Source organism: Pavona decussata, unplaced genomic scaffold, assembly GCF_977016875.1.
Source record: "Pavona decussata unplaced genomic scaffold, jaPavDecu1.1 SCAFFOLD_238, whole genome shotgun sequence".
Classification (NCBI taxonomy): Eukaryota; Metazoa; Cnidaria; class Anthozoa; order Scleractinia; family Agariciidae; genus Pavona; species Pavona decussata.
The window spans coordinates 1,759,751-1,775,613 of record NW_028145643.1 but is presented as its reverse complement, the minus strand read 5'-3'; the positions used below and the strand labels follow the sequence as shown (position 1 = coordinate 1,775,613).

The 15,863-nt window shown below is 38.6% G+C and overlaps 2 protein-coding genes across 3 annotated transcripts; one reads left to right on the top strand and one right to left on the bottom strand.

Annotated features, from left to right (window-relative positions):
- Positions 1-539: 539 nt before the first annotated feature.
- On the bottom strand, positions 540-3,025 carry LOC146457711 (LITAF domain-containing protein-like). The gene is made up of 2 exons (XM_085091744.1): positions 2,580-3,025; positions 540-1,692 (listed from the first exon to the last, which is right to left on the bottom strand). Exons 1-2 carry the CDS (start codon positions 2,882-2,884, stop codon positions 1,584-1,586), a joined length of 414 nt encoding a protein of 137 aa, XP_084947870.1. The 5' UTR covers positions 2,885-3,025; the 3' UTR covers positions 540-1,583.
- A 271-nt stretch (positions 3,026-3,296) lies between these two features.
- LOC146457710 (GDP-fucose protein O-fucosyltransferase 2-like) lies at positions 3,297-8,697 on the top strand. 2 transcript variants are annotated; one of them, XM_085091743.1, is made up of 4 exons: positions 3,297-4,152; positions 5,976-6,042; positions 7,387-7,693; positions 7,899-8,697. In XM_085091743.1, the coding sequence occupies exons 1-4, from the start codon at positions 3,476-3,478 to the stop codon at positions 8,174-8,176; spliced, it is 1,329 nt and encodes a 442-aa protein (XP_084947869.1). In that variant the 5' UTR covers positions 3,297-3,475; the 3' UTR covers positions 8,177-8,697. The 2 variants fall into 2 exon arrangements, with proteins under 2 accessions (XP_084947869.1, XP_084947868.1); XM_085091742.1 differs by lacking the exon at positions 5,976-6,042 and adding an exon at positions 5,868-5,934.
- Positions 8,698-15,863: the final 7,166 nt, after the last annotated feature.

Here is a 15,863-nt window from a genome sequence, read left to right as displayed (position 1 = left end):
AATGACAAATGAAAGTACAGTCTTTCACAATCGTACATGTGAGAACGTAATATTTTCCTTTCCTCAGGGTATAACAGATTTGTTGGAAACTTAGATACATAGCATTTGTCATGAAAATTATGTCAAATTGCAAAGACATGAATTTTTGCGGGTAGGCTGTGCCTTTCAAATATTGGAATCTACAATATCCACACAACCAGTCTTGCTTATCTATTGTATTCATAATGTAAAATTTTAGCATTTTAAAGTGTCGCTAAATGAGTTATACTTGAGAACCTGGAGAAAAACCCTTGGAGCTTGGATAAAAACCAGCAAACAATTCAATCTCCATATCGCGTCAACTCTGGGTACTCTAGGTACTGGCAAATTGCCATGGAAACCAACAAAATGGGGGCAACAGTTCTATGATGGGCTCGCATCCTTTGTTGGGGAGAGGGCACAAAAATGTTTCCAGTTGCTTAAAAATGCAGGAAGTGGAGCTGCATAAACCACTTGCAGGATCTTTGCGACTTTGCCATAACACAAAGATGTACTATGAGTTCCACAAGTCAGGTTTATTTTGACTGTTTACTTGATCATGGCAAATTCAGGTATTTACAGTAGCACATCTTAAATATACACACATATACAACCTTCAAATTAACCCTTTTACACCAGAAGTGATTAATATGTAATTTCTCCTTTTATTATCGATACATTGTCAACTAGACAGGTGATGAAAATAAAGAAAAACATCAACAAGGTGATATTGTTCAATAATGTAACACCAAATTCTATACCTGCCAACTTTTTCTGAGTCAAACGCGTGAGATTTTTGTTTGGTCATGACCGGGATTTCCGAAAACGTCCAAACCACTTCCGAAGATTTTTCGAAGACTTCCGAACATTGACGAAAAAATCTCTGACGATATTCCGAAAACCTTTGAACACTTACGATTCAAACAGATTGTAAACATTTGAAAGTTTTTGCGATTGTTATATTAAAGGAGCAAAGGAAAAATACATAACAAATCTGAAATGAAATGAAGCGTTTTTAGAACAACTTGTCCGGATTTGTGAGTCAGGCGTGAGATATTGTCCTTAATGTGTGAGATTGATGTCTCTAGTCCCCAGGCGTGAGACTCACGCATAATGCATGAGAGTTGGCAGGTATAAAATTCTGTGAACTAACTTAAAAAAAATATACGGCAGTCAGTCAGGAGAATTAACACTCAGATCATGGGAGCGAAAGGATTAAGAACCATTTTTTAACGAGCCTTTCTGAACAAGTTCTTTGACAATAAAGTTGCTGATTGAATTAATACATAGCAAATTAAACAACTAGGATAAAAAAGCCACATATTTGCTTCGATTTGCAATGAATATATGACAATTTTAGACCAGTACAAGCCATGTGTATCAGAAAGTAAAAATGAAAATTATATCTGTCTCATGTAAATCTACTTAAATTTTCATTAAATAATCAAATAAAATTTAAAATCAATTTTGTTTGGTGAGTAACTATTCATGATTCTTCATTTAATAAACATTTCACACACTTTTTAAGTGTGCTCTAAAACAAATCTTGGGTGCTTAGCATTATTTTACATGCGTCTGTAGACGCCCACTTGATTATTGCAGTTAGGACAGCTGTGGATGACATCCTTGAGGGCGTCAATGCAGAAGGGGATAAAACAACAACCAAGCCAGCATCTGAAAATAATTAACACAAAAAAAATGCTAAAATTCAATCCTACAATGGAAGCATGGGTTGCATAAACAAGGAACTTGAAACAATGTGTTGAAATTAAAAATAATGGAAACCTCTTGGGAGCAGCCCGCACTCCGGATGGCACAGTGGTGAGTGCACTTGCCTCCCAGTGCAGCCTGGGTCTGATTCCCAGACTCGGTGTCATATGTGGGTTGAGTTTGTTGTTGGTTCTCGTCTTTGCTCCGAGGGGTTTTTCTCCGGGTACTCCGGTTTTTTCCCTCTCCTCAAAAACCAACATATCCAAATTCCAATTCGATCTGGAAAGTGTCCCCAATTATATTAGTGCTGTGCCCTTAATACATTGACACTTAAATAAAGTGATTTTATTTTATATTTGAAAACAAGGGAAGGGGGGAGGGGTGGGAAACAGAAGTGATGTTGTAATAAACAGTGACAAAATTGTACAGAGGATGGGAAGTGGAAGAAATAATTTAGCAATATTGAGTTTTTGTCACAAAAAGTTCATAAAGCAAGATACAGGATACACCAAGGATGGTGCAGGAGCTGGATACACAGACTACAGGAAACAAGAGGTTCAGACTACAATGTCAAACCCCCCCCCCCCCCCAAAAAAAAAAAAAAAAACACTCATTTATTAATTGAACACAACTATTTTCACTGGCCCTGTGTTTGACTCAAGAAAAAAAACCTGAATTTTCCACCCACCAAATTTTGCACATTGTTTTATACATTCTCAACATGAAAACAGAAGACATTAAACCGTAAATATGCTCAAAGTCGCTCAAAAGCGCCGGCGATTTCAGCTTGTCTGCTTTGAATTGCCAAGACCCAGAATTTTAAGCTTTCAATAAACGTACATACACCTTACCCGACGAGAGCAGTAGCACCACATGACAGCCAAGTCAAAGTACCAGTTGTGTACTCAGTAGCTGTAACAATACTAGCTTGGCAGTTAGGACAAGTCATGGATACTGGGTACTCAAAGAATTGCATGCCCAACACAAGTTGCGGTTGTTGGTACACGACTGTAGTTGTTGCAGTCCCCGTTGGTTGTGCTAAATAACCCGGTTGCTGTGGGTAAACAGGCCCAGGTTGTTTGGTTCCATATCCCGGTGGACCCGGGTAAGCCGGTGGTAAAGCCTGATTGGCGTTTGGTTGATGCGTTGGTTCCATTTTCGAAGATTTTTCTGTCGTTCAGACACTCTAAACCTTCGCAGCTAAGAGTCGCAGCTGTTTTGGAGAGTTGCGTTGAGTGCGTCATCAGCCGGCGCATCCCCAGTCCTCCAGATATTCTTGAACAAAAGATGATGATGTCACTGTACTCAAGATAGAAACGACGACATGTTCCTTTGCGGACCACTCGAGGAGATCCGAGGATCGAGAAATCTCATTTTATGCCAGCCTAAAAACTCACTTCTTACTGTTCAAGTTACAAGTGGACCGTGTATTCTGAAATTGCTACTCAGTTGGTCATGAGTATGGAAAATTATGGCTATCTCGGCTATTTGGTGGATCATCCACAGTATTTCATAATATTTTTAATTTTTAAACTGTGTTAGCTACATGTTTACTTTTCTTTTGTTAACTGATGTATCAACCCGTCTTTGTCTTTTCTTTGCTTCTTTCATTCGTGTTGGCCCTCAATTGGTTTCCTTTGACAAACGACAGGGAGCTTCAGAGGTTTTTGTTTCATGAACCAATCATATTTCAGTGTTGTTATATAACACTTCCAGTCAATATTTTTTCCCGCGACAAATATCAATCATGGCGGTGGATTGGAAATTCTGCGCCTTTTTTCTAGCAATCATTACTCCTTTTTCGGTTGTTTTTAGCGAGGATGTAGAGGACGATTCCATTGCATTTGACACTTCAAATCATCATGGGCTGAATGTCGATTCGTTCCAAGGCAACAGTAATAAAACGAAATTGGATAAGAGGTATCTCATTTACGATGTAAACCCTGGCGAAGGTTTCAACCTGAGAAGGGACGTCTATATGAGAGTTGCAAATATGATGAAACTTCTCCGAGAAAAACAAAATTGGATCCTTGTGGTGCCACCTTGGAGAAAATTATATCATTGGCGATCACCGATCGAGCAGAACGCCCTTCCGTGGCGGACGTTTTTTGATCTAGAAAGTTTGAATCGATATGTTCCAGTCATCGAATTCGAAGAATTTGTCAAAGAAACTGGCGGTGCGGAGATTGAAGAGATAATGTATTTGCAAGGATATGCTGAAGGTTGGAAAGACGGACATTGGGAAGAAAAAATAGATGACAGAGATTGCATAGATAGACCTGTGTATCGCAGGGATCAAGACGGGGTTTATAGAGGCTACTTTTGGGGAATGGACCAGGTATTCGCGCGTAAATTTAAATGTGTGTCTGTGCAAGGGACGTCTGCAATACTAGTGCCGACACTCCTCGAAAAAACAAATTCAAGGTAAGTTTAATTTTATTAAACGTTCTTTTGAGACTATCCTTTTGAGTACATCTGCTACGTCACACTGGATAAAAGGTACCCGAAATTTATTCATATTCCACGTGTGAACTTTGTTTCGGGCGCTGGTGTTTGTTATGACTAACCGTCAAGATCAACAAGTGGTACAACAGAACATTGGAGTGTTTTTTTCCAAAGAATTTTGGTTTTGTTCTTTTTTGTTTTTGTGGTCTGTAAAGTGCAATTTCTGCTGTCATTACTTTGATCTGTGGAAAATATTTATTTATATTATTGCATTGGTCTGTCTATGTATTTACATGGAGAGACGACTCCAGAATCATCATATTATATTTTTACGTATAAGCACAAAACGGGCGTAGATTATTTCCATATCATTGCTTTTGTTTCTGTGTAACCTAGCCTACTAATTTTTAAGTTCTACAGAAATACAGTAATTATATGGAAATAATTTGTGTTCCCTCATTTAGGATGCATTTCTTTTGGGACAATTCTTGCTATTCTTGTTCTGGTTCATGAAATTAGCTGAATTGACAGAATACAATTCGCCTTCCCGTTGAGCAATAAATAAAATAAAAGTTAATTCAAAATATTAAATGGGAATATCAGTGGCTTCCACAGAGTGGCTCTGCCATTTACTGTTTCCAGGTCAAATTGGAATTTGTGAATGTTGGTTTTTGTCAAGGGAGGAAAACTGGAGTATCCAGAGCAGGAAAGGGAACCAACAACAAACTCAACCCACATATGGCTTCAACACTGGGAATCAAACCTGGGCCACAGTGGTGGGAGGCGAACGCTCTCACTACTGTGCCATCCCTAATTCCCCTGAAAACCATCTGTATTCTGTTCATTTTACTGCCAGGTGCAGAATGAATGGAATACTATTCAGTTCATTTCAAAAATAGAATAGATCCCAAGAGAACATGAATTCCATCCATTCCATTTATTCCAATTTCTGGAAATTATACTCCAGAATAATTTCTTCCCCACACCACCTGTTATAACACCACTGTTTTTCCTATTTAGATAATAAGACTTTTATTATTATACAGCCCTGCTGACAGTTCTTTAGAAAACAAGCCATTGAACAGGTGATGTGTTTCTACCCTTAAGCCCAAATACTGATCAGCATCAAATTACTCACCGAACATGCAAGACATGGGAATAAATACAATGATCAAGATGAAATTCGCCCAAACTAGTACCATAACAACAACAATAATTTATTTACAAATTTCTTATACAGAGATTGATAATGAGAAACTGTATGTTGATATAGGTGCAAGGTTCACAAAGTGTTTTCCAGTCTGGCCCTTCCTCCTCACTTAGGCTGTTCCCAGCTCTCAGCATGCCAGGGGAGACGTTTAAGGAACAGGAAAGCGGGAACAAAAAGGAGGGGGATTTCATTCTCTCTCACTTGCTTTTCTCACATCTCTCCCAGCATAACGCAAATCTGGAACAGTGCTGAAGTTATGTTTCGAGCGTTAGCCTCTTTGGATTTGTTCTGAGGGAGGGCACTTGAATCTCTTTACAGTGGCCAATTTACCTTTAGTTATCAACTCTGTTGATAAACCAAACATTTGTTTCTACTCCCCACCAACTCAGCACTACAATTTCAAACTAACCCCCTTACTCTATACACTGTCTGTGTATGCATACTCTTCTCTCTAGAGTAACTGATTTTTTTCAATACGTTCCAGATCAGTGTTTGTAGAGAGATTTGAGGAAGTGTTGCACATCATATACGGACAGAAGGATTATTGGGAGGTACTGTAACTCATTTCTTTGTCATGCTTTCATTATTTCAGATCGATATTTATTGACAGATTCGAAAAGGTTATGCATATCCATTATGGTCAGCTGGAATATTGGAAGGTAAATAATTTTGTAATTTTTCTGATAAGATTGAGCTTATAAGCAAGTAAAGATCAATGATAAAATTGTATTTACCAAACCTTTGCTTATAAAGATTGCAAGCTAATAAATTTAAATCACCAGTGTTAATGCTTAATCTGTCCATAGTTACTAACTATGATCTGAGAATGATGATTATTCTAGAAAGTGACGCAGGCATACTCGGAAAAAAGAAATCCGAGTGCTCCTATCAGGAGTCCTAGTTTAATGGCCTCAGCTCCTAGTTTAATGGCCTCAGCTCCCACGAGTCTGCTGTAGCTCAGTGGTAGAGCATCCGAACTAGTAATCGGAAGGTCTTAGGTTCGACTCCTGATAGGAGCACTCGGATTTCTTTTTTCCAAGTATGCCTGCGTCACTTTCTAGAATAATCATCATTCTCATTCATTCACCAGGCTGGAAATATACCATCACATTTCTTTCATATACCACACGTTCGACCGTTCAAATCCCAGCAGTATGCAGGATGTTTGTCCCATGAACCTAGTTTAATGGCCTCAGCTCCCACGAGTCTCCTGTAGCTCAGTGGTAGAGCATCCGAACTAGTAATCGGAAGGTCTTAGGTTCGACTCCTGATAGGAGCACTCGGATTTCTTTTTTCCGAGTATGCCTGCGTCACTTTCTAGAATAATCATCATTCTCATTCATTCACCAGGCTGAAAATATACTATCACATTTCTTTCATAACTATGATCTGTCACAAGGGAAAGTGTGTGATGAGTTAATAGGGAACTTATATAAGCACAGACGTTTTTGAGCCAGGGACGGCAACCAGAAATTGAATTTTTCCCTTTTTGGAGTGTTTTCATGCGCGCTATCACGTTTGTAATACAAGCCACAGTCATCAACAAGACCTTTTCCTGTCCATGGTAAGGAGCAAAACCACACCAAAAAAGGAAACATCCAACTTCCGGTTGTCGTCCATGGCTCACAAACGTCTGTGCTTAAGCTCCCTAGTGACATGATGTCAAGCAACACACCCTCCGTTAGTGTTTTGAATTTGAAACAAGATTATGGCAAGATTATATACAAAATAATGGCAAAATAAATGAATTGAAATTGAATTGAATTAGAGCTATATTTTTGCATCTGTAACCTGTGGATTTTTAGGAGTTTTGCAACCATGCATTTGGCTTTGCTTACTGACAAAAATGTTACTGGTCATTTATTTTTATTAAGTAAATAACATTTTTCTGACTGTTAGAGGACACACTAAGCTAATTATTGCTTTCATAGACATCATAGCCTGTCTAAAAATTAGGTATTTATTTTTCTTGGATGTAAAATGCTGACTTTGTATTTTTGCAGGCCAGGAGAAGCCTTGTGTTTGCCAAGCACTTAAGAGATGAAGGTGACAAGTTTCGTAGAGAAGTGTTGAAATCAGATGATGAAAGAGATGCCACTGTTATGGACCCGGACTGGACAAAGAATCAGAAAAAAGAAGGCAGTGCAAAGGGAGGTCCTTACCTAGCCGTTCACTTGAGAAGAGCTGATTTCCTTTATGCACATACTGATAAAGTTCCATCACTTGATAATACCATCAAACAAATAAAGGAAATCCTGGAGAAACAGAATCTCAACATGGTGTTTCTTGCAACAGATGCTGATCAAGAAGGTGAGCTGTCAAACTCATTTTTTTTTTTATTCCGCTTATAAGCCCCCTGGATATAAGCCCACCCCTTACAAAATTTTTGTATAAGCCCAGGATTTTATGGTATACACCCTCACCCTTATTTATTATAAATCATGCAGAGAAGCTGTTTGTACAAGGATCTGTGGCTGCTACACAAACTTACCCGATGAACTACTTTATTTTTCAGAGATTGACTATTTGAAGAGCAAGCTGCCTTTAGTGAAGTATGATGCCCCAAAGAAGATTTTACACAATTACGGTGATGGAGGCGTAGCCATCATAGATCAGTGGATATGCGCCCATGCCAAATACTATATTGGGACATGCGAGTCAACATTCTCTTTTCGTATTCATGAAGAAAGAGACATCTTAGGTTTCCATGGCGATCAGACATTCAATTGCCTGTGCGGTGACAAGGAGCTTGGGAAATGTGAACAACCATCAAAGTGGAGAATAGTGTATTAGATTATCATTCAAATTTATGGCATGTCAAATATGCTTTTTATTTCTTGCTTTGTACAGCAAGGTTAAAGGGAGTCTCCAAAATGAAGATCAAAGATCGAAGACCGAAGACCAACTACAAAACCTACTAATTTAAGAAAGGACCTACAAAACGAAGAAGACCCTATTAATTTTGTATCTTTTAGTGTATGACAAAGTGTTTTAGCATAGGTCTTGGTCAGTGAAGACCTCGCTGATTTTGCGTCTCTTGGACTCTAACGATGCATTCAGGAATAAGCCAGCAGTCCTTCCTATGTATTTTGACTTTAATTAGTGGATTTGTAGTTGGTCTTTGATTTTTTGTCTTTGGTCTTAAAGTTTGTTTTGGAGACACCCCAGGGTTAAAGTATGCTAGTTAGGTATGAAGATTCATATTGGGTTGGTGTCAAATTGTGGGCTATGTTGAAATTTTATGTGTGAAATTACTGAAATCTGTAATAATTATGGGAATTTTTTCCCAAAAATAATAAAAAGTGACTATCTTCCTTCTTGTACAGTGTTTTGAACATTTTTGAAAATTGAGAGGGTAAGTTTGAAAGTGAGGTATTTTAATGTGTGGCTAGTACTGTGAACAGGTTTCCATGTCTCTGGTATTGAAGGTGTCCATGGGAAGGGTTTTCTGACTGAAATAATTTGCTTTATGTTGAAGATGTTGTAGTATTCGTCTAGATGTAAAGACACATAGGACATGTTCATCTCAGATGTAATTGACTATATTATCATTCTTTGATGATCATATGACATTCTGTGCTAAGTACAATAATATTGGCTCACTTGTATCTTGAGTGATTGGTGCGATCAGTACATCACACTCCTTCTTCAGATCACTTCTTCAGAGTTCAAACATGTCAATCAAGTTCTAGATTCTGCTCGACATATACTTGTGCACAATCAATAATTTGCATTCAATCAGGGGCGTAGCTACCTGTATGCACATACGCACGTGCGTACCTGAAAAAGTCGAAAATAAAATAAAATAAAATAAACTCAGGTAAGATAAAATAAAATAAAATGAATAAAACAGGTGGTGTCATAAGTGGCTGTTGGTTGGAGATGGCACTCCCCAGGCCTTGGTGGAGATGCTAGACTTTTCTATTCCAGACTTTTAATCTAGAATTGCTGTAGCAGTCAAGACGCTTCTCACATACCCTGTGTCTGCATGTCCTGCAAAGCGGAGCTTTAGTAGCATGACAAGGCTTAAAAAGCCACTTCAGAGTGCTTTGTCAGATGTGAGGTTGTCCTCACTATCCGCCGTAAATCATATTCACAAACACTTAACAAATCGACGGCAGTTTTCTATGGTCTATACTCTTATAGGCCATAAAATGACGTCAAAAAAAGTTCAAAACTCAAGTGGAACCACGAGCCGCAGGCGAGTGGTTTCACTTGGCAGTGAAACCACTCGCCTGCGGCTCGTGGTTCCACTTGAGTTTTGAACATTTTTGACGTCATTTTATGGTCTATAAGAGTATAGACCATAGAAAACTGCCGTCAATTTGTTTTTTACAATAACATGGAAAAAGGACGAGCGGAATTGGCTATTTATTTCGTTGAGAAAGTGCACGCTACATCTGACATCATTTTTATTGTCTGTACTCTTATAGACTAGCTATGAGCCAATCAGCGCACGGGAATTTGGACAGTTATTGTAAAAAGACATGTACACTTTGATTTTTTATTTGTAGATTTATACTGAGTAAGCGCGTACTTAAGTTGCTCAAAAACAATGATGTGGCCCACAGTGGTAAAAAGTGCTCATTTGTGAATAAAACCCTGAGATACCGCTAGCTTGTTGGCTTAATGAATGAAGAGATCGAAGCACTTCAATGAAACCAAGGAAGCAGCAAAGAATTCAATGGCGTAGCTGCCATTTTATATTACGCTTACAGTTACAGCCTAACCTCACCATCCTGACAATAAAGAAAATTTATTCATGGCATCATGGCACGTGAAAAAAAAATTGAAGGGGGTGGGGGAGTGCAGTGGGATTTGGAAAATTGTGCATACCTCTGGAAAAATCCTGGCTACGCCCCTGTCAATGCATTTATACGTCTGTATATCATGGTTGCTAATCTTAAATACCAATCAAAACAGTAATCATCAAATGATATCAATAACAAAACAAGGAGCTAGCTATTCAGTTAAGTGTTTAAAGACCTTTCAATGTTCATTTGGTGTAGTCCTTCCAATGTCCGTCAAATGTGGATTTAGTCTGTCCCTGAGATCTGTGCAGTGGTTGTTTCTGGATGATGTGTGCTCACAGCTGGTGTGGGTGGTACAGCTCAGCCTCAGGTGTGGGTTGTACAGCTGTGGGTTGTGCAGCGGTTTCTTAGGTTACTGCCAGCAATGTTTCCTGGCAGATGGATGGGGAGGTCTGACATGGGTCAACAGTTGGTGGGACCACAGGTCTCATAGGTGTGTCCCCTTGCTTATCTTGTATATTTCGGGAGTAGTTTGTTCTGAGTAGCTTGAATGTTGATGTGGCATGACACACCATTTTCTGGTCATTAATTTTACTCTCCTTGAATGATTTATAGATCTGATAAGCTTTGTAGCTATATAGACCCGATATAGACATAAGGTTCAAATGGAGTCTCTCCTTTCCTTTTCTGATCCTGTTTCAATAGAACTGCCTGCCTGCTGTGTTTTCTGGCTCTATGTCATAAGCTATGGTGGCTCTTCAATTTCTGCTTGTGCTGGTTGTCTCTCCTCAGTGCGTCTTCATAGTTGTTTCCCTTCTCAGTTGGGTGTGGTCCAGTCTGGTCTGAACTATTCAGCCCATTGATAATTTATATGGTGCAGTTCCTGTTTCAGGTTGTGGTGCCTCTCTGTAAGCCTGAAACATCCCGGGGAGGGGGGCACTCCCATATAAACATGATGGAAGTGATCATTGGAAATTGTGAAAAGAAACCCCTAAGAAGTACCAGAATTCTGTTTTGTGGGCGTGGTCCGAACAATATTTTACCCCTAACAGGTATATCTGACATTTACTTCCTCTCATATTAAATTTTTTTTGGCTCAGTACCCTAAAAAAGGTACCAGCCAACCTAGTTCCCAGGGTCTCTCTTCTTCCCCCCCCCCCCCCCTTCCTGGAGCGAGAGGGGGCAGGAAGAAGAAAGAAGAGAGACCCTGGGAACTAGGTTGGGTACCACCAAACCTCTGATGGAAGTCATTTTAGATTTTAGCACCCTAATAGGTACCAACCATGAATTTTAACCTGTTAAAAGGTATTACAATCACCCAAGTCACTTTTATCTGAGAGTCCTCCTATATTGGATGATACAGGGAGGCTCTGCCCAAAAGGGATGCCTTTTTCAGGATGGAGGTATAGAAAAAAGAAGGGAAAAATGTCATTTAAGGTATTTAAAACAAGGCCTTACAAAATATCTTCTACACTGGCCCAACAAAAAGAGATGTAGTGTTGCTATTGAAAGTTTGTGAACATGATACCATTTTCTATGGAAGGTATATAAAAGGAGTTACTTTTTCTGCCAAAAAATGGTTTGGATGGTAGTTTGGAGCTTCTCAGCCCCATATAAAACTTTGTTGAGTATTGCTCCCCAGAGGTGTTAAATGTGTGACCTGCATGGTGCCATTTGCAACATTAATTGCATGTCCAGGAAGGGTGGGAAGGATGGGCAAAAACAATAAATTTGAACATCCTTAAAGGGGCAGTGTCACCTATTTTTAGCGTCACTATGAATAGTCATTAAAAAACATGTTTGTTTGTTTTAGTTTTGTAAACAATAACCCTTCTATCGCACAGAAACTACTGTTAATTATGTTTGTCTGCGGATAGCTGGGATGGAAGTGGATTGCCACTTGAAAAACATTGGCCATTTTTTTCAAGTTCTTGCTGTGTATTTTAGAGAAGTCACGAAAAATCAATGGTTTGTTATTCCTGGAAGAAAAACCTTAATAATTTCTTTTTGATGTTGTAAAAGCAACTTCATGTCACAAAACAGGTTTTGTCAAATATTTTAGCAGGTTTGACCAAAATACAGCAAAATCGTTGTGACTGAGTGCCCCTTTAAAATTCCAACTAAAGGTTTCTCAGTAAAAATATCCCCTTTCACATATTTATATCTTCTAACATATTTTTATCCATGCCATGTGCACCAAGTCATCCATGACAAAACGCGGGTCACAGGTACAGGTAGGGGATGCACAATCTGCGAGCCAGCGAGGCATGTGAGTCGGACGTGCGAGGCACTCAGGTTAGCCTAAAAAACACTCCGGTTAGCCTAAATAGCACTCAGGTTAGCTTAAATAGCTCCCCGGTTAGCTTAACGGTTAGCAGTTTATGTTGGGGGTTATTCATGATGCCTCGCACGCCTCGCACGTCTGCCTCGCATGCCTCGCTGGCTCGCATATTGTATACACTCTACGGGTAACAGGTACAGGTATAACCCTAGCCTAACCCTAACCTCGGGTTAGGTTAGCCGGGTTAGGGTTGTACCTGTAACCTGTGACCTGCATTTTAGACCTGCCGAGCTATCCATGGTATTGGCTAGCAAAGGTGTCTGGTCTGATCCTCAAAACTTTCAAATAATTCTTCAATTGGAGAAGTGTTTTTGGAAACCCATTTTCTATTGACTGGTGGTAGGTTTTAAGCCAGTTATTTGTTTTGTAAATATATATCTTGTAAAGGTTTCAATATCTGATCTTTCAAAATAATGCTGAAAACAAAAATTCAATTCACCATGAGGTGCCCACCAAACAAAAATGCCACTGTCCAGGTGATATGGCTGTGTACATGCATGAGGAAGTTCAGGGCTGTGTAGTGTGACCATTCAGGGACACAGCATGTCTATTTTGCAGGTCTCAACTATGGCTCTGGGCTGACTGTGATAATTGTTTAAAAACAGGCTAAACAGGATCTCCTAGCCCTAAACTCCATACTAAATATCTAATTCAGGCCTTCGGGTTATATACCAGTTGAACGCTGACTTGTTCTTGTGCCCTGTAAAAAAGACCCGTCTTGCCAAAGAGCGTAATACAATGACCCCAGCCTAGCCTTGGGCCTCAAATCTGGAGTTCAACACACTGTCCATTAGATCACCATGGCTTCCAATGTGTGCCACTTTAATTTATTAATTTATTCACACTGAGAAGAATAATTAAGTTGAAAATTACCTAACATCAACCCTTCCTCACTTCAACTTGCCTCATATATAATTATTTCAGAAATATGAAGAACTGGGATAGCAACAGGGTTTTATGTTACACCATATTTACGTATTACAATTCTGCCGTGCAACTAAGCTTATATCATAACAGCAAGCCTATTAATCAAGTCTAACCCTCTTGAGAATAATTTCCCCCATATATGGTTTGTATACAGAGGCCAGGCTGCTGAGCTCACCAACAAAGCCCGACCAGAGGGAAAGTTTTTGCGCTGCAGTGCGGGGAAGGTCCTACTTGCTGAAAAAAATATTTCACCTTGTGCGCAAGAGGATCCTCAAACTTATTTTTGTTATTGAAATGAATTTAATAACTGGATTCAACAATGGAAGAGGTTGGGACAGGAGGAGAGCGGAAAATCGTTTTGCTTGTAGATGGAGAAGGCGCGCCTGGGGGCAAGATCTAACAGGTCTTTGAAGAAACCCAGATTTATTCCTTTCTTGTCGAGGTATGATCTTGTTAAAACTTCGCAATGTTTTGATGTTAAATAGAAGAAGCTACATTTTAAGTGAATTTATTTTGAGCAAGGCTACAGGCAAAATTTTTCGGCAACTATAAGATACTTTGAAAAGAAAAGTCACGGCATCTTAAAACTATAGCGGAAAAATCCAAAACTGTTGTTGTTTTAAACAGCGCTGGCGCAGCATATAATTTGCACCCTATGCGATTAAATTATTGGATCGACTTTTACCTTGATTTTTAAGGAGCGAAGGTGTTAAGGGAAAAATTATTTGGATATAGGGTAATTTTTTTTTCGCGTCGATCGAAAAGTTGCAACATAAACATGTTGGTTACGTGGTCTGGAGAGCGTGACAAACATTTTTTACGGGGGTAGGGGTAGGGGTTTAATGGTTTTGCGTGTAAAAGGCATAAAGGAATATGTTTATTCACGTATGCCAAATTCTTTTTTTTCCCCCTCCTTCTTCTAATTTTGTTCTTCATAAAATAATACAAAATTGTCATGATTTTTTTATGACACTCTTGAAGAAATAAAGGGAAAAAATAAAGAAATGCCAGAGATTGAATGAATTTTGGGCAGTGGTTGCTATTTTCTCAAAATTACTAGTTTATCAGAAGAAACACTTTACAGTCGAAGCATTGCGCTGTAATATTCCTGGGGGACTGCCTTATCGGATGGTCAGTTGCTTGTTAACGCGTTTTATAAGAAAAATTAAAAGTAACGACGTGGTTCGACGTTTCGACTGCCTTATGTATTAGATATTGCAAAAATAACTGTTGCGGGAAGAGTTAACGATGGTTGGCAAATTTGAGGGCAAAGTACTGAAAATGATGTTATTCAGTCAATGACACAGGCATACTTGGAGAAAAGAATTCCAAGTCAAATTACCCATGACATTTCAGTGACTAGTTCAGATGCTCTACCATTGGGAGCTAGACTAACAACCTGCATAGTACTAATTTTGACACTTAATAAATTTGGATGAATTTTTTGAAGCTAAGAATAATTATTGTTCCTTCCTTAAGTATTTTTGTTTCTTATTTTTCATAATTGTTTTAGAATTTTCAAGGAAGGCAAAAGTTGATCTTGGATTGAGAAATTGCATTTTCAAATTGCACAATCTCCCAGCGTTTACCTCAAAGTTAACATGTATGTTCAGAAAGGAACTTTTCAGATTTTCCTTTTTATCCATAGAAATAAATTTTTCAGCAAGATCATACAAACAAACAAAACATATTTCAAAAGAAGTGAATATTTGCCGAAAAATTGGGATGTAAGCAAATTCCACTGTAACTTTAATTTGATTGACAGCATCTTGCTGTTTTTTTCGAACTTCAATTTTCTCTTGGAGGGGATACTTTCAATAGTTACAACTCAAAAACATTTTTTGGGACATTTTCAGTCAAATTTGGCCCACTGTCAGAAAAATTTAAAATCAATATAAATGTATCTGAAATTCAATAATTCTAAAAATTCTTTCCTTGTTTTTATTGCAGTTTTGAAAATGTTCTGTAATGTTTGAACACAGTTGAATAAACTGAAGGCACCCCTGAATGTACACGATAACCTTAAGAAGGAAACTTAAGCAGAAAAGGAAACAAATACAGTGTGGGTCTTCACTGCTTTTGCAATATTTCAAGAAATGAATACTGCTTAATCTACACGAAAATGTGGCCCATTATATTCCTTCGCAAAAGCAAATTAATATTAAGGCCCAGAAAAGTAATTTTCCTGTATACAAAGATCTGGAGGACAGCATAATACTTTGTTGATGTTATTATTGGTAACATGGTGGCCTGAGACTAGAAAATAACTGCAAAACTTATGTTCTCAATGAAAGCATTATAGCATTAAATGACATGGTGTTTACTAATATAATAAGCAGGATGATTTTTAAAAGGCACTCTCCAGTACAAGCAAACCCCACTTTGCAGACAAATCTGACAAATCCACCAATCGCAGTCAACAACCAAGTCACAATAAGTGGACAATCATGCCTCGTTCAGG